Source organism: Temnothorax curvispinosus, unplaced genomic scaffold, assembly GCF_003070985.1.
Source record: "Temnothorax curvispinosus isolate PA1 unplaced genomic scaffold, ASM307098v1 QBEX01004614.1, whole genome shotgun sequence".
NCBI classification, from domain to species: Eukaryota; Metazoa; Arthropoda; class Insecta; order Hymenoptera; family Formicidae; genus Temnothorax; species Temnothorax curvispinosus.
In genome coordinates this window covers 294,763-321,025 of record NW_020214394.1, presented here as the reverse complement: position 1 = coordinate 321,025, position 26,263 = coordinate 294,763, and the positions used below count along the sequence as shown (strand labels likewise).

Below are 26,263 nucleotides of genomic sequence, written 5' to 3'. Positions count from 1 at the left end.
GACGCTTCTCTACAAATCATATAGTTGCCATATTGCACGAGAGATGCGGCCCAGCTGCTACCCGAAGTGAAACTCTTCATTAATGTCGTAGCCCATCCTTGTCACAGATTAGCCGCTATTTGCCACTTCAAACGAAATATGAATTTCCCGAAGTCACTGGGCTCTCTCCTCTCGACCGGCCCTGGCCTCGCGGGTCGATAAAGCCTCTCACTCTCTCCCGCTTCCACATCGCGCATCCTCGACGAGGGACGAGGCGGACGAGGAACGGCCGGAGTAGGACAGAAAACCGCCGAGTTCTGTCAGTGGCCTCTCGGACACGGAAGCATCGAAAGTGGCGAACGTCTGCGGCGAAACGTTCCTCCTCGCCTCGACGTCCCGAGGCTCTGCCGCGCGCACGGGAATCCGCACGGTAATTTAGTTTGCGGGCGTTTAATGTGCGCGGAAAATGCGACGATAGTGATAACGCATCCTGTTCCAAGCCACGCTTGACGTGTACCGTCGACGTACCATCGACGTACCGTGACGCGTTCGTGTACGTTCACGTGTCGACATCGCGAACACGTCCAAACTGAACCGTTCGATCGGTTCTTTTTCTCTCAAACGCGCCTCTCTTCCTCTACGAGAAAGACGGAGTTACTCTCGTTTCGACTTATCGCGGACCTACTGATGTACCGTTCCTCCCAGCATCCCCGAAAGACACCCGGGAAAACGTTCGGCGTGCGACACCCTTATAGCACGGCATGACGGAACACGCGAGGTGTCATCTTTGCCAAAGTTAATGAGAGAATGGCGAGGAATATACATACTTTTTTCAATAATGTTAGTCAATTTTCTTGTCCCTCCGTCTTGGACTCTTTATCTTCTTCAGTACTCGACGCTTGACGATAGCCGGAGTTAGCTTGATGAGCAAGGGTTCTTTGAAAAAATAACGTTTAACGGATAATGGGATGTGGACATCGACATTGCGCGTTGACGCGGTTCTCCTTACAAGCTTCTTTTACACTGCTTGTTTTACACAAGAATATCTCAAGTTTCCCGCAATTTCTTTCATCTCTTTGATCAATCCTGTAGTCATCTTTTCTTTAATACTTAAGCATTGGCGAGTTGGTATTGATGTCAGTTCACGTTAAATTTTCAAAAAGAAAAAAGATATTGGAATATTCATTGTTCTAGAATTACAAGCAATTAAAAAGAAAAAAGTCCGTTTCTCTTTAAATATTAAGAAGTGGAAATAACCAAAGAAACCTTATTTTTAATCTAGACAAGCGAGAACTGAATGGAATTAGCAAAAATTTAATTAAATGTCACCAATTTCCATAAGTCTTAAATCTCTTTGTGCACATATTAAAATATATCATTCATTAAAATATTTAAATAATATTAAATAAAATCCTTTCTTCAAATTACTTTTTTTTATATTAGAAGAAAATAAATTCTAGAAAAAAATTTATTTTAAACACCTGTGTTTCAAAAGGTACTGATTGGCCGACATTCTTAGTAAAAAATGTCGTGATCTAAGAGTTCGTGAATGAAAGCACGCTAAAAAAACTGCTATAAATAATTCCAAAAGATTTTCATACTTTGGCCAACAACTTGAGCGAGTCATTAAAAAGGAATTAATTGAGAATGTATCGCGTGACACTCCTCAGTGCAACTGCTGGCAAAATGCAATTTTATACAACTTTACCGTATCCTCGGTCTATATCACATGCTAGCGAACCATTTGGTCGCTTTTTGCCTCACAGAAAAACAGTAATAGGCAGTAGATCAGGATGGGACCAAAAAAAAAAAAAAATTGCCAGAAAATCCGTATTATACTCACTCTCTATACTGTCAAATACGGATGTTTAATTCTCATGACATTGACTGCGATTCTCACAGCGACCGAACAAAGCTCAAACTCAGACGGCCGTATCTGGCATTAAATGTGGAATATAAATGCGGGCTGTGTGTAAAATCGAGTAGAACATATGCCCGCGAAAATGGAGGCATTCGTCTTTTCGTTAGCTCTTAAGCATCGGTTTGGGATATTGGTGATATCTCACGTGAAATATTTACAAAATTTAGTTCAATCTTTCATAAAGTGAAGTAAAATATTTTCATACGGTTTAATTTTATTTTCGTAGCAAAAATTATTGCAAGATATTAATGAATATTAATGTAGAAATAGTGGAACAGATGTGTCATATTTTTTATACATATGGTCTTTGTTATTCATATAGTATGATATGGGCAATACTAAAATCTCGAATATATATTCTATACCAAAGTCACGAGATTACGCACCAATGCTTAAAGATTAAAATAAAAAGAAATATGTGTATGTGTGTAATTAGTTCTGGTTAATGTATCACGTCTATTTCTTTTAATTTCGAAGTCTAAGCGTTTACACGCGAATATCCCCGTTTATATTGCCGGTCGCTTTAGCTATCATTAACAAGGAGCAATAATTAACATAAAAAGTTCAAAGATGCAAAGGTTTGCAGAAGTTTTTTCAATCAGACGCGCTATCGATCCCGGCCGCTCCAAGATTCGTTCGCGCGTCTCAGCTTGCACTCGTTCACCTCGTAAGGGAACTTATTAAATCCATAACGGACAAACGAGGGAAAAGTTGAATCTGAAATAAAAATATTGCACACCGGACGAACGCGAATATCATTGCACTGATTGTGAGACGTAACTGATAGCGTTGAAACGAGGTTGTGGGTTTATCGTCTGCGTAAAGTCCGCCACAAGTTTCCGCGAGTAATTAACGCCGCTGAAATAACTTGTTCCAGAGTACTTGCAACGAAGATGATCTAAGAAATTAGAATTAGAGAGCTTATTTAGGAAATGACGGTCGAAATCGCGGCGAAACAGAGGAAGAAGCTGGTCGCTGGCGCGAAAACACGTCGATAGTGTAAAATAATCTTGTTTTCGTGCGAGACATTGTTTTTCGAGAAAATTGATTTTAAGGACTCGAAAGTTAATAATACCTTCTATCTTTTTAAAAAATCTCCAATAATCTTATGCAATACATTGTGTTGCGCTGATGGATAATATGAAAAATAAAAACAGAATAAACCATTGTTCTCTCTGAACAAAAAATTGTTTCATCATATATTGTTGAAAAAGAATCTGAGAAGGAGACATCTGAAAAGGAATTTATTTTATTTCGAACGAGACTAGACTGGCGAAAAATAGACTTATATATGAATATTGAGAAAGAAGTTCCAGCCTTGAATTAAGAATGTATTTTTTGTAACCTAGCTTATGCACTTTGACGTTCAAAAAAGACCTTCTAAATGTCAAAAAAAAAACGTGATATAAAGATCACTTATCAATTTTATTTTTAGATAAATCTAGCCGTTACCGAAAATATTGCAAACTCTTGAAATTATAATATGTTTTTTACCAAAACTTTATTCAGATGTATTTTTATTATTGAGCGGGGCTAAAATTATATGATCAGATTAGATGACACAAATGCAATTTATAGAAGCGACTGATGTTATCAAACTATTGAAATATACATTGATAAAGTTGCGGCGTTCGTATTTTCAATGTAGTTATTGATGAAGACTTTTAAAACTTGATCAAAAACAATTTCGTAATTGAGATTGATATATAGAGAACAATTTAATCGAGACATACAAAGGAAATACGACAAAAAATATTCACGCAAAATAGATTGAGTTTCAACTCAATTTCCGAATGGTTAAATTTATTCAGTTGATTGCGTTTAAGTTTTCAAAAGTTTATCAAGTTTGAAGAAACTAAAGTACTGCTTTTCAGTAGTAATGCTTCAGTAGCACTGCACAATAAATTTATGTTTACTCAAATTTAGCAATTAATGGTACAAAAAGTAAGATATAATATACATGTTTCGTTCTTTAAAATGTTGTATTTTACGACTTTATATCCTATAATTTAAATTGCAAATATTTACTTATAACTCTATAATGGGAGTTTAGTCTTCTGATTCGGTTTTAAATATTTCGAATATGTAGTAAAATACATTCTTTTTTACTTTCTTATATACGCATTTGCGCATAAATTTCTCCGAGTTTTTACTCTGCATTATGAAATTAAGGAGTTCTATATCGTATATAATGTATAAATAACGTGCAATTACGCGTGGATAAGCGTAGTGAGTAATGCGTGCTGGCGATCAATGTAATTAAATCGGCGCGACAGTATGGCGTGTTTTCTATCGATGGTGTGTTGTATATCGATCGATGTGTTTCAGCTCTCTAACGAATTTTTATGGCTTTACGTCGCTACCTCTGGAAAATCCTCAGAATAATTTATAGGTTTAGATAGAAACGGATACGCTTTACGATTCGTGATATTTCGAACAATGTGTTACGTTGCATTATTTAGAGTTTTACATTGACATTCGGGAGCAACGCATATAACACGTTCTAACTTTGCTAATTTAACTTTAAGCGGATTACATTCGCGCGGTGAAGTTATAGAAGTGGCATAAATTTCTTCAAAGTGTACCGTGCTATCTTTCCTTATTTATTTAGTAACATGAAGTTCACGACAAGTACATTGTAAGCAACGTAAGCTATATCCAATCGTTTAACCAAGTCGCGTACTACGAATTTCATAGACAATTTATTTAATTAATTTGCAATCTTAATTTTAACAATACTCTTTTGATGAATCGGCAATTGTTTCTTCTTTAACGAAAACATCAAGATGTTTGTATTGTTTAAGTTTTAAGTGATCCAAAGGGAAAAGTTTTCTTTGTGAAACTCAATTTCTGAAGACTAAATACAACAAACTCCTACAGCTTGCAGTTAATTTCAAATTGACTTTATTTTAATAGAATTTCCAACTCGTGCCGTGGTTTGATTATGAAGAGATATTAATAGAAACTGGAAAGCGTCGTGCGATAAATAATGATTTTCCTTGATATTTTTGCTAAAACAAATTTAATTGTTTTGGAAAATCTGTTGTTAAATATTAAAATTAACAGGAAGTTGTGAGCTAAGCTGCTCCTTTATTATGTTATCGCTTCTAACTTTGACGACAAATTTCCATGTTATACGTGGAATTTAGTATAATATACACGTAGATATATACAAGAGAGTGTATAATATCCTTCGTCATATTATCATTTGTTTAAAAGTTAGCCAAGTTTCCTCAAAATTTGCTCAAATGCGCTAATTGGATTCTACGCCGAATATATCGCCTGAAATCCCGTACCGACGTAATTGTCAACGTTTCGAGTTTAATAATAATCGCAAATTACCACTGCGTAAGCCGGAGACAAACAACACAGCAGTTTCCATTACAATTCTGGATTTAACAGTGACATATTTGGTTAATAACAGGCGACGTTCGTTTATGAATAACAATTTGGAGATAATTATGATTAGAAGTAATAAATGCACTATTGCATAAAACGCAATCAAAACAAAATTTAATCTTTTATAATTACATTATAAAAAGATGTAATTATATAGGCGCAATTATATTTTTTGTCTTTTGTTTAATAAAATATATTTTCTATACAGAATATTTTATATCTTATACATAACATCGTTGAAGATTATATAAATTTAAAGAAAGGCATATGTTTAATCTTGCAATTTTCTAAATTTCTTTCCGCAACTAAGTTTTATATAAAACAATTTTATTCTACAATTTCCATTAACTTTTGTAGAATGAACTTTTTAGTTTTACCACTAGCTACGAAACACTTTGTATTTTGCCTAGTTAGTTATTCGTCCCTTTTAATGACCCTTTTAATTTAGCGCTCACACGCCACACTCATAAAACAGGGAACGTCTTCCATTTTCTTGACAATATAACCACAATTAACATTAGAGCTCTTTAATACCTAAATGGTGCTCTAAATTATGGGGCAACCGAAAGGGAAAAAGTCTCTTGGGAATCCGACTTTTAGCTTCGTATTGAAATACGAGCTATATAGCTATACAGCCGATCAATATTTACAAGAAGAAAAGGAAAAACTGATTATGATGCTACAGAAGTCATTGACATCGCCGGGAGTCACGTGGACACTACGAAGTCGGAATATGTGCCGGTCAGTCGACGCTGTTGGGTCTCATTAATCCATCGGCGGAAACATGCTATCGGAATGCGGCGGGCTGGTGCACTTCAAGAAGAGACTAAAGCCTTGCACGCAAAGGTCTCGAGAACTAATTCGCGTTTTTGGAGGATAAGATGAGCAAAAGTGTGGAGTTACTCGCTGGATCGGAGGACAGTGAGCCAACACCTACGAGTGAGTAATGTTATAATATTACGATATGCATTGTGTGTTAAACGGACCTCGTTTTTTATAAGAATAATTAATTGACTGGGATAATACCTGGGAAGGGTATGGCAATCGTTTCATTTTTTTAAATCTAAAAAACAAGAATTATTGGATCTTCCAAATAATTTAAAAAATCTTTTAAAAATTAAGAGCAAAATATATATAAAACAGAAAGCATTACACATTAAGTGCAATGAAGAACGATTTGCGATGTAATGTTCTAAGAGCATGATAAAAGTTGGACACGGCAAATTCCCCTACATTTTTATTTTTTCTATATAATTTGAATAATTTATTTAGCGATAGCCAAATATTTCTTACTTAATTTAATTCTAAGAACGTAATAAGAACTGGACATAAATTCCCTCTATTTTTATTTTTTTTTTTATACATATAATTGGAATAATTTATTTAGCGATAGCCAAACATTTTTTACTATCTAGAATGAACAGTACAATCCTACGAATAAAAATTGTAATGTAACAACAGTTTTTTCAATGTTCGATAAGATGATTCGGATTCCTCCTATTTCTGGGACGCGTCGACAAATGTAATATTCCAACTAGATGATCGGAATACCAGATGTCCGTGATACATTAGCGCGTTAAGATGATTTCCGGTGAAATGGAGACAAAATTCAATAAACGACGAATGCATTTGCCCTCTAAAACTCTACACTTCCGGGAATCCACGTCCAGAAAGCGTGATTTCGCGTCACATTGCACGATATTTTTGCTAATGAAAACTTGACTGCAAAATTAACGGAGAATTTAATTAAAATTACGTTCATATCGGGTGCTCTGGCATATCAGATTTACGTCAAGACATTATAATTGCATTTTCGTCGTAAATTGTTCCTTTTGTTGATGCAATAATTACTTTTTGCAAATCCAATAAAAGCAATAAAAGCACTTTAATTCAGATACAATAATACTTTACTTAATACAATAATTCAATACTTAATACTTTTTCAATAAGAGGAGTGTTCTGTAATAAATAAGTAAATAATGTGCCAGCTATTATAGAAGTCGGAAATGTATATCGATTGCGCGACACATCATCGTTTCTGGAATATAATGAAAAGTATATTAAGTCTTGTAAAGACATTGTGATGAGTATTACTATGTTTAATAATACAGACGGATCGATATGCTTACATGTGAGTACGTATAATGTACTTCCCTTGTAATTCTTCTAAAAGCATTATGTGTTTTTCCTTATATCCATTCACAGGGTCCAAGCTCACTCGGTTTCTATTCCGCGTTACATCGACACATGTTTTCAATTCGACCAAGGATGGAAAATACTTGTTATATAACATAACGTTTTAAGTACATACCAAAATTGGGTTGATATAAAATAGAAACTATAATTTACTAATTATAGCACACAGACACATAAATACATTAATAATTAATATATATGTTTTAATAATATAAATATTAATGATACAAATATACAGAAATATTTTTAAATGTGCGAAATAAAAAACATTAGTTCTAAAATGTTAAACTTGGATAGTAAATACATATATAATTAATTTGTACGGGGTGTCTGGTAATAGTAACATCACTCGTGAGTTAAATTAAATGGAAAAATCCTTTACCATTTTGCGATTCTTGCAACAATTAATGAGAAATTAATTAATAAAGATCTGCAGATGAGTGTTCATCTGCGCGATTCAGTGACGAGAGAAGAGACAGTCCATTAATTAATTAAACATTAATTAATTAAAAATGGATTATATTAATTATATTAGAGATGGTTAGAAATAATAATAAATAGTCTGCAGTATTCCATTATTTATTCTATTATAAAAATGTTGAAATATAACGACGATCTTTGCCGTCAGAGACGTTAAAAAGACGTCAAAAAGTTAAATACCTTCTTGAAATGATTTAATGAACCTTGTATGCTTGACATACACATGACCACGTTTTAAAATATTTAATTACCAACGTAGCATAAACAAAGAGAATGTTACAACAACATCCGAGTAACATTTTCATCCGAGTAAAAGTCTGGTGTAAAATATTCAACGTATCGGAACCACGGTCAATATCTATAAACAATATTTTCGAATCATATTCAATATACTTTACTTCTCTGTTGGAAAATTCGTCGCACAATTGCTGCTGTCAAAAATATTATCTGAAAATGTTGCAAACGCTATTGATTCGTTATGCAATATTTTGTTAGCGACAAAACACTATTGTGATTTCAAGATAAAAGTATTACATCTTTTGTTTTGAAAATTTAGATCATTTATTCGTTTGTTTAAAAAAAATGTCGGATTAGTTAATAACAAATTATTCAAAAAGTGCGAGTTAAATAATAATAGAAGCGTATAAAATAAAGAAAAAATTTTCTATAGTTTTGTAGCACATAATATCAATTTTCTAAAAAGATGAATTTAGAACGGTTTAGTAATAAACTCTTTGATTAAACGCAGATAATCAACACACATTGCAGCAAATCAGACAAATGCAAGTTGTCTCATAACTGTTATACAACTGTATTTATTTCGTTAGAACTTATTGAGAATAGGAGTGTCTATTAATAAGTTATCCGTGCACATTAAATCAAATTATTCCATCAAGGTAGTTTGTACCTTGTTTATTCAAGTTTTTTCGCTGTCTACATGATAAAGTTTGCCACGACAACGCCAATAAAACTTTTCTTCTCCGTGCACTCGGTGTCGTAACTCGATCGAGAATTGCATTTCAACTTGCAGGTAACACTCGCGCTCAAGAGAGATCCAGATTAAACTTGAACGGGAGCCGTCTGCTCTCGAAAAGCGCCACGGAGCTCCGGGACAGCGAGATCGCGAACAGCTCGCCGTCGAGGCGAGGCGATGGATCGGGCGAGTCCGGCATCGTCCATCATCATCGACATCATCGGCATCACGGGGCATCGGTGGCCCAACGCACTCACACTTTCTTCGCGACTCTAAAGAGTCGTTGGGCGCGCAGCAGGAGCAAGGAGCGGAAGAAGTCCAAGGATGCCGGTAGTGCACAGGACGCGAGCCAACTCAAGAATCCCAGTGCCGAGTCCGATTACGCCGCCGATTACTCCTCCGAGCACAGCAGAAGTTCCTCAGCCACACAGAGCCCGGCCAGGCACTGCCTCAATCGCCCAGGTGAGAGATGTTTTTCTGACCGACATTCCGCGCGGCCTCGTGCCGAATTTGCCTAATCTAGAAGAACAGATCTTAAATTGAAATATATAGCTATAATAAAAAAAATTTTAAACCTGAGAAAGAGGTGCAAGATTAAAAGGCAGTGTAATGCTTCTGCATGTGCGCCGATGACCTGGTTATAAAGTTTCCTCTATATCTGATAGCGTCTATATTTACATAATGCATATCTACAACACCCTTGCATGGTCTGATTTTCAAATGGAACGCAAGTTTTGATTTATCTTTATGCCTTATGTCTCTTCATGTTATCCAGTTAAATAAAATAAATGTAAAAGTTATAAAATAATAGTCTAAAAAATCGGCAAAAATGTCTAAAATATTATTAATAAAAAAACGTATTAATAAATCAATTTTTAGATATTTTAAAATTCTCTAAGTAATTATTAGTAGGAAAAACAATCTAGAAATTAAGAAATATATCAAATCTATTTTTAATATGTATAAAAATGTATGTGTATAAATTTTAATATGTACAAGAATGATATTATCACAAATAGATTGTGATAGAAAATTTTTTATTACGTTGTACGATCTCTATACAATTTATCGCGTAACATTTCCCTGACATGATAATTGCTATCTGCTATACAGCATTAAATGCATAGTGAATTGAAACACTGTCATATGAATGAAGCATTAAACAGCTCTGTTTGCATCGCTTGCAACAGTGCTTTTCAGCTAATATTTGATAAAACATTAATGCCTCCAATGCATCATCTCGAGTGCTTTATTTATTTAATATCCCGAGAGAAATCGAGTCTTTCTCATAAATGATCATATTTGAAGGAATAACAAACATTTATTTTCTTTTTTATATTAATTATTTAAACGTACTTAAATAATAATTATTTTTTATTACATTTCACTTTATCTAGTATCATTTAGTATTAATAAAATCGATGTTATCGAGAACTTCATTTAGCTTTTTCAAAATTTTCCTATAGGAATTTTATTCCCCAAAGCGTTCTGCGCGGAGAAATAAGAAATAGTGGTTCGATTATAATCAAGTTTTGTTTCAATTCAGCTATTCAAGTATCTCAAGCATTCTCAATGGTTCAAGAAATGAAATTCTGATTATAAATTTTAAAAAATGTGACTTTTGTGTGATTTCATCAATTCATTTATATTACAATACCAGGCAAATTCCCGATGTTCTTTTTCATTTCTCGTTTTTACAATATAAATTAAAATATGCCAGTACAAATACTATATCAACATTTACATTTAAACAAATAATTACTCTTCTAAAAAAGTATGACTTTTTTAATCCGTTTATCAAGTCTATAATGGTGCACGTTCTTATGCAATTGCCAGTTGTTTTGTTTCAAGTTGTTACTTTGTATTAGTAAAAGTTAAAACGCACTGATCTACGGTACAGATGACTATCTAAGGGTTAAAATATTTAACCTTTGGAACTATGTCTGGGTTACACGGATGCAATCTAGAATATCGAAGAATGAATATTTATCGCATTCATTTGAATAACTGATTGCTACGGAAGTTACTGCATTTTCAAGCGAATTAATTAAGTTTATTGACAAGTCACTCGGCTCAGAAATTGATCCTTCTTGCAGGACAGTTGTGTCGCGCGCGAATTAATATCCTGGCGGGACAGAGTATAAATTCACGTTGGAATACGAATGCGTACACTTTAAAAGATGAGCCAATCAATCACCACACATCTGAAATATGTTCTGCGTAAAATATATTAAAAAGACATATAACAATTTCGAATATTTGTAAATGTGCACGAATAATATTTGTTATTTTCCAACGAGCGATTAACTAAAGTACCCACGATCAACGATCAACGTAAATAGTTTTACATGCGTAATTTATAGTATATAAATTTTATACGTGCAAATAATTACTTATCCAAATTGTACATAGCGCTGATTATCAGTATGCAAATATTGCGCTCTTGGTAATGTAACGTGAATTTATTTGGAGAGCACGCGGAGGAGAATACCTATTGAGCGAGCGTTGGTACCTAACGCCAAAAGTCGACATGCGCGGCACGTTTAGACCTCATTACATCGATTGATCCGAAATGATCCAGCACGAATACTGACGTGCATCGCTATACTTAGACAAATTAACTCGGAAGACTTCTCTTGTGTATTTTTCTCTGTTCTATAATGCAAGCGCCAGCGCGCAGAATGGCTTTTAAATATCCTTAAAGTTGTAGGATCGTATCGGCGACAATTGGATAATTACATTCTCCTTATCTAATCGCATTTTTATTTTTGCGACGTTCTCGGAAAACTTTCAGTAATTTGATTCTTCATTTGATCGATTTCGCTGTGCATATAAAACCGTAAAATCAAATGTAAAATCTCATTTAAATTTGCACGTATTCGATGTACATCATTTTCCCTATACTTTAAAAATGCAATTGAGTTGTCTATAAAAGTAAAGAAAATTAATCAAATTAATTAAACGATGTAAGTTAAGTATGTAACTTACAAAAAACTCAGAAGTTGAAGTCATATATATTATTTAAACTAAAATCGGAATATTTTAGAAGACACTTGATAAGACACGACTTTTATTTATTTCCAATGATCACATTTGTGACGAAAATCACGGATATCGCTATCACACCGAGCCAAAAGGAATGATGATAAAGCAATGCATACTGAATGCGCAGAATCTCCATTGGCACGCAGTAGCAGAGAAAAGACTGTGATTGTGCAAGAGGATAACGCCGGAAAATGCAGCGAGGGATTCTCCAAAGGATCCGTGAGCTTTCAGAAGGAAGAGCATATAAGCGAGGAACCTCGACGTTCCTTCAGCCAAGAGGGCGATTTTCTTCAGGACGAGATGACACGAAAGAGAGAACAAGCGTTGAGGCAACATGCCTTCTTCCAACTTCGTTTACACATAAGAAGAGGCGCAAATCTCGTTGCGATGGACAGAGGCGGTAAGAAAAAAGAATCAAATTTCAACTATCTTTGATTAGAGATACAATATATGACTTATATTCGTTTTTAAAATAAAAAACCGTCAAAGAAGTTATCATAATAATAATTGCTTTGCAAGTTAAACACTATTGAATACATATGTACACATTATGAAAAATGCGGTTTAAAATTGCTGTAAATTCGTTTAAAGTTATGTGGATATATCGACATTTTTATGCCAATAAATAAAATATAGCTCGAGACATTCGTGCCCTATTTGTGAAAAGCTAAGAACCATCGTATTTATCGCATAACCGTAAATTTCACGATATATGGTTTATAGTTTGCGGTTTGCTTTATGATTTCAGGCGCGAGCGATCCTTATGTGAAAGTAAAATGCTCAGGGCGATTGCTGCACAAATCGCGAACCGTTCATCGCGATCTAAATCCAGTTTGGGACGAAAGCATCACCTTGCCTATAGAAGATCCTTTTCAGCCACTTACTATCAAGGTATTTAGCGCTTTTTTTCATATCAAAATTTCGAATATATATATAAAATGGCAGAAAAGTTACATAAGTTAACATTCAATAATTTCGATTTTTATCAGAGGCAGAAATTTCCATTAAGAACAATTTTTAAGTATCAAAAGTAAATAGAAAAATGCCTTTCCGGGATCTTTGTATCTTTAATATTTTTTCCATGAAAATTTTATCTATACACTTTTTTGCCGGCAAACTGCTCACCGATTTATCGGTCTTGAAACAGTCTCGTCGGAATTCTCGTCGGAGTAAATTCACATAATTAAATCGATAATCGATTTAACAGTCATGCTAATGAGCATCTTTTCAAATTACTGCAAAGAATTTATTGCGAAAAATATCACCCTAGGCAGGGTTTGAATAATTTTTAATTTAATGTAATCCGTAATAATTCAAACTGTTCAATAAAATACACAACTAGATGTTTGAAAAATAATGTGTATTTTATTTGAATAAAATAATTATTGTAGAATTTATCTGTATTCTAATTACTTAAAACGTTCTAATGATAATCAAACGGTTTTTTGTGTTGACAGGTTTTCGATTACGATTGGGGCCTGCAGGATGATTTTATGGGGGCTGCTTTGTTGGACCTCACGCAACTCGATCTTGGACATGCTCAAGATATAACATTAGAACTTAAAGATCCGGACAGACCAAAGCAACATTTAGGCGAAATTCACCTAACAGCTACACTTTGGCCGAGAAATCAACAAGAAAAAGAACAGGTACTTTATTCTCTTCAATCCGATAGAATACATTTAAGAATCTTTTTTATCTTTCACCTGGATTTATTTATCTGTGAGATGATTTGGCTAATCAGCCATGATATACATATACATATAATACCAATAAATATTAAACAATATAAAAAAATTGAAATGTTGAAGAAGTATCAACAAGAAGTATAGCTCCGTAAAGGATTAAGTAAGGGGCGATAAGCTAACAATAAGTCGATCGTTCTCATCTTGGTAGAGAGATGGATGTGCCCGTGCGTATATTTATAGCGTGTATATGAAGAATGGGAAACTGGGTTGTGAGGGAAGTACGCGCCCGCGTTCGTATTACGATATCGACTTGTCGTTGAAAGTGGAGTGCAAGGCCTGGCTTTTATCGCGCAGCAGCTCTACTTACGTATTAACTATTATATTAAACGCCATTCCGTGAGAAATAACTAAGTGGAATACTTCTCGGGTGTTATACATTAAATCCAATTTATTTACGAATTAATAGTAATTTACGTAATAAATTTAATCTTGTTGCAACAATTAACGTGCTTATTTCAAAAGCGTTGCACTAGGTCTTTTAAATTTTGCAATTACATAGGCTACAATGCTCTACCGTTTAATTTGTATTAATCTTAATGATAATTACTTTTAATAAATACTTGGAATATTTCTTTTAGAATTTGGTTGTTATACGTGCAATTTGCACAAAGTTTAAATTGGCCTCAAATAATTGCTCGCCTGATTTTAAAGATAGTAATTTAGCCTTCAGAAAGAGGTGCTTTCAAGTCTCTCTTTATTAAAATATAATTTTGTATCCGTTAATATTTTCGCTTGATAAATTGTAAAATAAAATTAAGCATAGGAAAATGAGATACAAGCAAAAGAATACATAATTTGTGAATTAATTATTGACAAATAATATCTCTCTATATTTTCATTAAGGAAATATCGATTGCGAGGCTAAGAACTGTCAGTTGAAATATGCTGTTATCGGACATTCTGTGTATCCATAAAGTTGGTTGATAAGCGTACGTAATATGCCATCTATACATTACGTGTGATATGTTCCCATATATCACATTGAACATATTAATAGCCTATCGTAATCCGATGCTATAATCCGATGCTATAATCCGAAGCAATCATTTTTTTTTAGATAAGATCTTTTAGCCAGTATTAACGATCTGGAACTTTAATCCTCTTCTAATATTAAAAAAATTTTGATCTTATCAAATCCAACCGCGCTTTATCTTTTCAGAAATAAGGTAATCTGATTCAATAATGAGTTAATTATAAATACATATTTAATACAAAATAAAAGAGTTTACAAAAGAATATATAAAAAAGTTCAATATTTTATTTTTATAATAGCACACACACACGCGTGTGTACTTCTTGAAGTCCTTTAAGTTTGACTTCGAGATTAGTTTCTTTAAATGAAATAGTTTTTAAATAAAGGAGAATATTTCTCCACATTCTAATTAGATAAATAATTTTTTCCTTCTTACATTAAACAAGTTTGCTATTGCACTGTATGATATCTCTTTTCCTCACTAAGAGAAATTTTTTGCTGTATTAGCAAATCATTTGTCACTATAGTGATAACAAACACTTACTTTGCTGCGAGAGCTAATTAATTTAGCAATAGTAGCAAACCTTTTGTTGCAATAGCAAAAAATTTGCTCTCGCAGCAAATCAAATTTTGTTATCACTTAAAGAGTGACCGCAAAAACAGGCCAAAAATAGCCTAATTCACCCTCGTCTTTTTTCACCCTTGAATTTAGACTTCTACTTGGTACTAAATGATAGTCTATAATGAGTCATGAATCCTCAGATTCAGATTGAGCCGGCTTTGAAAAAAAGAGGCGAGGGGACTCACTCTAATCACATTTATACTAATATATTAAATAATCACATAACAGCGAACGAATACGTTTTTTGAACCTATTATTATGTAAGTTTCCATTTCAACGTTTTAAAACAGCGAATACGCAACTAACTTTGACCCGGCCTCCATATCTTGAAAATAAAAAGCCGGCTCAATCTAAAACTTTCTGAGGATTCATGACTCATTATAGACTATCATTTAGCACCAAGTAGAAGTCTAAATTCAAGGGTGAAAAAAGAGGCTATTTTTGCGGTCACTCTTTCTCTTAGTGCTATCTCTACGAGTTGAGAAACGCTCGCGTTAGACCGCGTGTTCCGCGGTTACGGCATCATGTATACACAATGCCTCATGCAATGTTTGCCGACATAACATTGCTTTTCTCGTGTAAAGAATGGAGAGGGAGAAGAAGCCCAGCTGGCCGGCACGCTTCGCAGGTTGCCGATGAAGAACGGCTTGTTAGTAGTCAGACGACTTTTGCCGTCTTACTTTGCGAGCACGACAGGTGCTTCGCGCTTATCAGTGCGGTGCCGATTCGATACCGGCACGGAAATGTATTCCATTGTGCGCGTTGGTAACGAGTTCACTTTTGTTCCTGATAAGAGACTTCCGATGATTGGCCGTGTGCGCACGTAACCGAATTGTATTCCTCCGTCTGTATTTTCCGGCGTGACTCACTGGCGCTAATCGGCGATATCGTATACCGTGGTCGTCGAGAGGAAGTGCTTATATTCGCATTTCACAATTTTTTTAAACGAGATACAAGTGAATCAGTGTGTAAATCTATGCTCGCGGACACTTTTTCTCCCACACTTTTTCTTCTCTTGCGCGTGTCAGTCGCTGGCGTTGCCGCGTCGAGTGTAAGACATAAAAGCTTTAACGCGACAAAGTTCTTCAGATTATCAGTTTCGAGTGTTTGCTGTAAGACATTTCTTCTTTTACGAGAAATTGTTATAAAAAGTGTATATCACGTAATCGTATAAGAAGTGGCATGTAAAGTTGTGTGTAAATGTTAACATTTTAGATTTCGGAAAATATATTAATTTAGGGAAAAAAGTTTCTCGACGCTTATTGCATAAGAGATGCAGAATCATCGCGTTTAAACGTAACTTGTATATTTCCTGGATAATAAGTTCCGAGAAAATATATGCTTGAACGCTCTTATTAGGAATTGCGACATACTGAGTGACGATGTCGAATAAAAAACGAAAGACAGAAGTCATCTCCGAAGAAATCTTGTTTTGCCACTTTCGAAGTGAGTCCTTGAAAGATACAAGCCGATTGAACGAAAGATGAGAACGAGTTCACAGTTATTTCGCTGCTAAGGAGAACCATGGAATTCGTAATAAACTCGACGAAAATAACACGTTAAACAGACGCTTTCCACGAAGGAAAATATTCACAATTCCGTCATACTTGCTTCAAAACGTTCAAAGCAGTTTTCACTCGCAAGAGTAATCTTCGCGAAGAAGAGACCCGGAAACGTATTGAATTTGAAATCGATAGTACATTCAATCTGTGTCCGGTGTCAACACATTCGAAGGACGAAGTCGATGCCTCCACCTCGAAGAAGAGCGATCGACAAAACATGCAAAATTGATATAAAGAGAGAACCCCGATCGAAGCTGCAATCGTCGCATCCAAAATGGACACCGCGCCCGAAATAGACTTCTCGTCTGAACCAAATATCGCGGGTGAACTTAACACTGCAGTGCCCGAGATCGAAGTTACGTCGGAAAATGCCAAAGTTACGTCTGCGAACGACGTCGTGTCCGCGGAGATAGCGGCCACGTCGCCGTCGGAGAAGAATTCCGACGACGCGTCTAAAGTCGACACTGCATCTGAAATTCACGTAGTGTCTAATACGGATGTGGCATCTAATAAAATGGATGTGGTATCTACCGATATATCATCCGATATTGCGGATGTGGCATCTAATAAAGTAAATACGGTATTTACTGAAAAATTATCCGATATTGCCGTGCCTCTCAGAGGTTTGCCCCGGAAACCAGATCGACGAGAAAGACGTCATTCTATCGAGGTATTAGATCGATCTGTGTCAAAACATAAATTCGAGAGGAATTTTGCTGAGGCGGAAAGCGACGCTGCCGTGAGCAACGCCGGTGTTTCGGCGTCGCATGGCAATTTTTGCGGAAATATTCGGCGCGAGGAGGAGAATTCGCGAGAATCGAGTTCTGTCGCAAGCGAAAAATCCAAGATTCAGCAAACGTTTGAAATTGAAGAACTCCCGAAGGTGAAACGAATCGAAGAACTATTTGTTAAGACGAATTCCGAAATTACGGAGGAAGGATCGAGTGCTGTCGACGTCGAGAAATCGAAGCTCGAGGAAGCATCGGCGATGATAGGAGTTTGGAAGACGCGAGTGCCTGAAGGACTGTCCACCGAAAGTTTCTCTGGCATCAAGAAACGGAAAGCAAAGGGTTCATTAGGAAGTTGTCTAAAGCGGAAGGTGGATTTGATAGAGAGAATACTGGAAGATCAGGTGGAGCGAATTTGGGACGAGAACGTGGAGAAGCATACGTGGCTGCAACCGATCGAGACGTGGATCACCGATCACCGCAGGCCCTCGTCTAATTACACGTTAATGCACTCTCAATCCGTTGACGCGACCGACAACGCGACGGATGTCAATCAGGATGCCATGCCGGAACCTACGTACGATTTCAAGTTCACACCGGCGACGGGAGAGGACGAGGAACCGAAGATCGAGAGCAGATTGACGGAAGGTCGACGAGCCGCGAGAGCCGACGAGCCGAGGATCGAGAACAAGATAACTGAACATTTGCGAAAATTGCGAAAACGTGCTGTTTCTCCAAAATCGGATCGATTTGAACCAGCAAGTTTGAACACGCAGCTAAACAAGCAAGAATTTGTTTCCCCATACGTGGAAAATGGAGAGAAAAATTCAAATGTTTTAAGTGACGTCTTGGAAGTGAAGGAAGTCAAACGCCATGATCTTCTGGACAAGCTGAAAGGCAATGTTAAAGAGAAGATGGAGGACATTCATAGGGTAGAGTCATAAAGAAGAATTTTTCAATCTTTAAATCCGCGTTCATATCTGTATTATCAAATAAATTTTTTACGGCAATGTACGTAATAGACATTAAACACAAGAATATTAATAAAATTTCAAAAAAGCGATTTTGTAGAAAATTATTTTGTGCAAATTGTTTCTTGAACAGTAAAACTTTATCAATAAAAGAAGGAATCGAACAATCATAGTGGATTCTGTACGTAGTCGCTTTTGTTTTCAATTTGCAATTATACGGTGTTGTAATAAAAATCCTGCATTAGTCTCCCTAGTGATACTTTTATTTAGCGTTCCATTTTTCCACATTGCAGTATTTTCAGAGAACTAATCGATTGGCGGACGTGAATAGACGATTGAAATCACAAATATGGAGTTCGGTGGTGACGATTGTGCTCGTCGAGGCAAAGAATTTGTTGCCGATGGACATAGACGGTTTGTCGGATCCTTACGTGAAATTTCGGTACATAAAATTTAATATTATAAAATGGAATGCATAACTTGATCATTCTGATTACTTTTTATTGTTAGCGAATGCAATTTTTTTAATAGATATTGCTTTGAAATTTGCTTTAATAGAGAAATCTAGATTGTTTTCTTTTTATAGATTGTTTTTCTATTAATTGCTTATTATAAAATTTTTAAACATTTTTAAATTAAAGTAATTAGTTTAATCAAGTTATGATATTTCATTCCTGTTTGTTATTCCTGTTTGATAAAATTTATTTTTAACCGCACACACAATTATTAAATTTACATTAATAATCTTCTCAAAAGCGCATTTTAATATAAATGTTTTGATGAAATAAATGTTTTTGAAATTTATTCTTGAATTTCTTTTATTGATTTATTACTTTATCGTATTTAACATGTTTATAAATATTTATAATATAAATATAAACGTAAATATAAATTGATATTAATATTATAATATTTTAATATTGCAATATCAAACTTGTTTTTTTAATCGTAGAATGAAAATTATTCTGTTTTTCACAGTAAAATCAAATAAAATGTAATCTTGGAGATATTTAGCAATTCAAGCTACAGTCGTTTACACACTGCGAAACTTTTGCTATAAAAACTAGAGTCTCGTACTTATACTAATTTGCAGACTGGGCACGGAGAAATACAAATCGAAAGTCGTTAACAAAACATTGAATCCAATTTGGTTGGAGCAGTTTGACCTCCATCTCTATGAGGACCCGTATCTGGGACAAGAGTTGGAAGTGACGGTTTGGGATAGAGATAGGAGTCATCAGGACGATTTAATGGGCAAGACGGTAATCGATCTGGCGACTCTTGAGCGAGAGACCACGCATCGGCTATGTCGCGAACTCGAGGATGGTTCGGGCACTATCTTTTTACTTTTGACGATAAGCGGCACCACAGCCAGCGAGACAATCAGCGATTTGGCCGCGCACGAAGAAACGCCGATAGAACACACACAATTGGTTCAACGATATTCCGTTATGAACACTTTGCAGAGGATACGCGACGTAGGTCACTTGACGGTGAAGGTAATTAGAAACGATTAGTATTAATTGTTAACATGCTAGCATGTTAATATGCCGACATTGAAGTGTTAACTTTTTTAGAATGTCGAGAAGGCATGAAGTAAGAATAGTAATAATTAATGTACAGGAGTTACAGGACATGTACGACTTATATTTCCCGAAATAGGTCGCAACTTTTTTGAGTATTTTGCTCACGTCGAGAATGAAGAAAAGTTCTAACATATTTATAAGTCTGAAAATTCATTTTTATCGAATTACAAACTCCTTTGTACGTAGTAGAATTTTATCCGACAAGTAAAATACGCTGTCAAAGTTTGGCGAGCTCGTGAATTACGCTGCATAATAATAATGATAGTAATATAGATTCATTTACATTACATTACGAAATAATAATTTTCGTCATGTAAATTGTATATAATATATTAACATGTAATTGATATATGACAACTAAAGAGTAAGATAAAAAGCTTTTTTGTTTTTACATTAGATATTAATTATCTAAAAAAGCCTTTTCGAAAAAGGATTAATTTCTTTTTTAATCAGTTTCAGCGTCATAACAGAGAAACAGATATACAATTTGAGCTGTGTTGAAACTGTGTTACTGAAAATTATTATTCACACAATTAAATTTATATTTCACATCTATTTGCTTTGTAAATTGCTAGCACATATGAAATTCGTGCTTTCGTTATTAAAAATATATTGAGACACTGGTGAGATAATTTTTATTAATAAAAATTACTTCCAAATTAAATACTTAATTACTTCCAAATTAAATACTTCTGGTAAAATAATTTTTCTATAAATTTATCCGTATCTCTTTTCAATTACAAGAATTTAATAAACAGACGTGACCATATTCTTCTTATAAGGCTTTTACATAATTTCGATAAATTAAGGGGAGGTTACACCTCAGAGGCCCAAAAAATGCCTCAATTTCAGGAATTTTTTTTTTATATAAAATAAATACATAGGAAAAAACTTTTCGGGGCTTTAATTCGTACATAAATAGAGATTAATTAAAAAATTTTTCAGAAGAAAATAATTAAAAATGGCGGCTCTAGCTCTCAGTCCACGAAGCCACACACGGCGTGGTTCTATGTGCGCGGGGCATTCCACAGCCTTGCCAGTTGATCTGAAACCAAAAAACCAAAAAAATTCTTAAAATAGATTAAATTTGGGGGGCCTTATGATTTTCCGATTTTTAAAAAACCCCCTTATAACAAAATGGTGGCCGTTTGAAAAAAAAACCTCTTTTTTCCCTGTTTTTCTTTTGCTTCAACGTTCGAAAAAAATTATTTGCAATCAATTTTTTGAAAAAAAACGCTTCCTGAAGGCCCCCTAAATTAAATTTCCTTTCTTTTGCGCCGTCATTCATTGAAATCGGTTCATCCGTTAAAGCTGTAGAGCGCCCCGCGCGCCGAAAAATGCTGTTTCGAGAAAAACGCGTTTAAAGTTTTACGTAGTAAAAAATCGTATTTAATGTTTGTTTTTGACAACTTACATCTAATCAGCCATTCCAGCACCATTCCTTGCCACCTATTGTAGATTCACCCATCAGATATAGAAAAAAAGTCTCCTCGCAAGACCGCTCCGAGGGCGCCGTCTATACCTGTTTTCCAGCCGACGGACCGTTCCGCCCGACAAGCTGTAACTCTTAAAATACTTTCGATATGAAAATATCCTTTTGCCCACGTATTCTTAACAACTTAAGGATGAAAATTAAGCAAAAAAAAAAATTCGATTTTTTCATCGTTATGAAGTGTAACCTCCCCTTAAAATATAATATAAACCAATTTTTTAATAAATTTTATATTATAGATGTCTGTTTTTAGATTAGTTCGTGTTTTTACAGGTATACCGTGCACAGGGTCTTGCAGCTGCTGATCTCGGTGGCAAAAGCGATCCTTTTTGCGTTCTGGAACTCGTGAATTCCAGATTACAAACGCAAACGGAATATAAGACTCTCACGCCGAATTGGCAGAAAATTTTCACTTTGTAAGTTACATTTTAAACGGAATGTTAAGCTATTATTAAATTATTGTTAAACTATTTTTAATACAGCTATCGGATACGTATTAATAGATAGGAAAAGTCGGATGATTAGACGATTAACGAGAGTATGGTTAGACAGCTCGCGCTGTTCAAGCGTAATCGAGAGTAAATAAATTTCGTTGTTTCAACAGCAATGTAAAGGATATCAATTCCGTCCTGGAAGTGACGGTGTACGACGAGGATCGAGATCACAAGGTGGAGTTCCTTGGGAAGATAGCGATACCGTTGCTAAAAATTCGTAACGGCGAGAAACGATGGTACGCGTTGAAGGACAAGAAACTGAGGGGCCGCGCGAAAGGCAATTGCCCCCAGATTCTTTTGGAAATGACCGTCATATGGAATATATTCAGAGCGTGCGTACGAACGCTTAATCCAAAAGAAAAGAAGTACATGGAGCCGGAAATGAAATTCAAAAGACAAGTCTTTCTGCGAAATGTTCTCAGACTCAAAGCTATCATCGTAATATTCATCGACATAGGAAAATACATACAGTGAGTGTGACTTTAACTTTTATTCGAATTAAAGGTATAAATAAATTGTTATCTTTCCAATCTCTTGTGCGATATGTACAACCTCGAACAATTATGGAACATATCTAAAGTTTCATAAGTAGCAAAAATTACCTATTTCGTCTTCAGAAATATTTTTCTGTTCTAAATCGAAAGCTCAGAATTAAAATTAATGAAATTAATTAGATTTTTGATTAATTTCTTTTATTTGTCAGATTTCTTTTTTTACTCTAGCTAGATAGTATAGCACACAAGTATCCTACCGGAAAAATATAATCTAAAAATTTTTGTATCTCATGCTTTCCAGCAAGAAGAATTTTGGTTTAAGCAAAAATAGATTCTACAGTTTATATCGTTGCTACTCGATCTGTTTATGATACTATTTTTCACTTTATCCTACGGTTAGGAGCTGCTGGGAATGGGAAAACAAGATGAGAAGCGTCTTCGCTCTGGTCATTTTTATTCTTGGATGTTACTACTTCGAGCCATATATGATACCGGGTGTGGCGTTATTGATTCTCCTGAAGTATTATCTGGTACGTCGCTTTTGTTATTGGTTTTACTGAAGTTTTAATCCGGTACTCTTTCGCATGTCTATATTTTAAAATGATATGGTTATCGGAATTATATGTGAAAAATTAAACATTAGTATTGATCATTGGCCTTTAAAGCCGTGATATCGAGCGCGCTTTTGCTATGTATGCGATGCATTTTTCAAGCTGCGAAATTTGAAGAGCTCTCTCAGTGTCTTCGATTTCTCGTGCAAGGGATTAAAACTTGATTTACTGCTAGCACGATGGTTTTGGATCGTTCCAATTATTAATTGCTATGCTATTTGAAATGCTTACTATTCTTTAATTATAAAAGTCTATTTTTTATTCTTTAGTCTTTATTCTTCGCTCCCCATTGTCTTCTGTTGACCTAAATATGTATGACGATAAGAGGGTTGGTTCACCTGATAAATAAGGCATATACATTTCTCATATTTTTAGATTCTCATATTTTAAAACCTCACGTATGTAAAATGTCCCATATTTGCGATGTAATTTTGTAAAAAAATGTCTTCTCATTCACAAACTTCTTATAACAAAATCATTAATCATTGAGATCAATTGAATTGTGCATGTCCGCGATGCTTAATCTTGCTGTGTTTTGTATCTAGCGCATTCACAAGTTTGAATATAAACATTTCTATATATTTTAATAACTTTTAAAAAAATATATATTTCTTTCCGCATATTATACAAAAATCTATTTCAAACTAAAAGATTATAAGAAGAAGAGAAATAAATTTGTAGAATTTAAAAATATTAAAAGCAAAATTTGCAGAGTTATCTTAAATAAAAATGGCTTAAATGGATCCATATGAAGCGGTAGAATTAATAATCAACTATTCTAAACCATACTTTGATATCTCGTAAATGAAACAAAATATGACATCTTGGTGTATATTTATAATCTTTAGATTTTTTGTGTACTTCGTATAATTCTGACATGACCCATCCTGCATAAGCGCAAGTTACCTCCGCTTCGTTTCTTTACTGGCAATGCTGCATGTCGAATTTCTTTGCTACCTGTCAGCTTAGCGGCGAGAGGAGCGGGTTCAATCATTGGATTTGCGGGCAGGTCGCTGTGGTGACGGGCGCACCTTTGATTTACGCAACTTCGCAGTTTCAAGATCACGCCGAGATCGGGTCCGACGATCCACCGACCCCGGGGGACGACGACGATGACGAGGACGACAAGGATAAAGTGAGAGCCATTACATCTCCAAAAAAATACAGAGTGCTTAATTTAATTGCGAATTTAATCACGAACTACGCGATTCTTCATGAAAAAAGTCAAATGAATTAAATATATCATATATCAATGTAAAGCTTTTTGCATTGATTCGTTAATATGGCTAAAGAGATGGTCCAAGTAACATCCTTGCTGGATTTATAAAAGATCTAATGATAAATATATGGCAAATTCTCATTTGCGTACCGTATATCGTATCCATTCAATAAATTTAGCGCTATAACCTTCGACCTATGCAAATTAATTAACGTAGATTAGCTTCCTTTGTGTTAGAAATAAGCCGAAGTGTTAAGAATTAAGCGCTGTTGAGTACTATACTCTATGGATCTCGTTACGCTCTATGAATCACAATAGCGCCCGGATAAAGATATGATCTTTACAAGCAACAGCGTAGTTCCGACATATAAATTTAATGATATACTTACATCGCATTTAGATAAGCAACAAGAATATTTAGATATCATAAAACTCGTATGAAACTTACTCAATTAATGCAGAAGACTAATTAATTAGTTTTACACAGACATTGTTAAGCATTCAAAAGATGTACTAATTTTTCCCGGGTCGACCTTTTATCGTATTGAAGATTTTTTTAAACTTTTATTCACGTTTCTCTGCTCTGAACTTTGTATTGATTTTTGGTATATTTAGTTCTACTTTTGTAATCATCTTTTTCTGAGTCTTCTGAGTCTCTTTTCTTATGCTAACTTTTAACTGGAAGTCAATAAACTAAGAAAGATCTAAATAATATTTTATGGTATTTAAATTGGTATTTCTTTATGTTTAAGCAACGTTTGATGCAACATGTATTATCGATTAAAATGTAACCATTTTTCAGGAGGAAAAGAAAAGTTTGAAGGAACGTTTACAGGCGATTCAAGAGGTGACGCAAACAGTCCAGAACTCGATTGGTTACATAGCTAGTCTTTGCGAGAGGGTGAAGAATCTCTTCAACTTCACGATCCCCTATTTAAGCTATCTGGCGATGCTTCTGGCGATCGCCGCGGCGGTCGTGCTCTATTTTATTCCTGTTCGGTATTTAATCCTCGGCTGGGGAGTCAATAAGTTCTCTAGGAAAATCCTCAGGCCTCACTCCGTGCCCAACAACGAGCTCCTCGATCTTATATCCAGAGTGCCTGACAACGAAGAATTACTTAATTATAGGTGAGTGATTAATGAGAACGCATGTATCGTATTAGCGCGCGTATCATTATTCGTTGAGATTAATCGAATCTTTTCGCTTATAGATGTAAAACGTCTATGAACATCTTTCGGGAAACTCAAGTGTAATATGGCTTGACATTTTTGGTTTTACGATTATTAAATATATCATAATTCAAACTGAACCGTATGATTTTATATTTTAATATCTCTGCGTTTGAGAAGGGAGTTGAGAAAGGAGTAAGTCGAAGATCACATTAGCTTCCGCGTATATTCTACTGTAACTAGAAGAAAGTTTTATAAAAATCACAGAATGTAAAATAAATCAAAAAAGTTCCTGAATACAATTTAAAAAAAATAATGTAATAGTAAGTTTAGTTCAAAGAATCGTAAAAAGAATTGTTGTATTTTTATATGAACAAGCTGTGCCTTAAAAATATAAATTATAAGTGTAATAGATATCAGATATGTGCAATATATTTATATATAAACTTTATATTGACTCTGCTTAAAAATAAATTTTATCTTGAATATTATTCGAGATTCCGAAAGTTTACAGATTCTGAAAAAACAAGTTTTCATATTATACTTCTTAAGGAAGAAAAAGAATGTACACGTATATATTTGGAATATTTTATATATAAT

At 34.7% G+C, this 26,263-nt stretch overlaps 1 protein-coding gene across 1 annotated transcript; it reads left to right on the top strand.

Moving 5' to 3' along the window:
- Positions 1–321: 321 nt before the first annotated feature.
- LOC112453693 (multiple C2 and transmembrane domain-containing protein) lies at positions 322–25,625 on the top strand. Its single transcript, XM_025014581.1, is given in 16 exon segments — positions 322–819; positions 5,985–6,238; positions 9,006–9,410; positions 12,121–12,393; positions 12,742–12,884; positions 13,451–13,642; positions 17,034–17,069; positions 17,072–17,129; positions 17,132–18,558; positions 18,891–19,039; positions 19,691–20,096; positions 21,949–22,091; positions 22,280–22,639; positions 23,064–23,193; positions 24,239–24,409; positions 25,296–25,625. Coding segments are annotated over 15 exon segments (4,281 nt in total). The 5' UTR covers positions 322–819; positions 5,985–6,180.
- Positions 25,626–26,263: the final 638 nt, after the last annotated feature.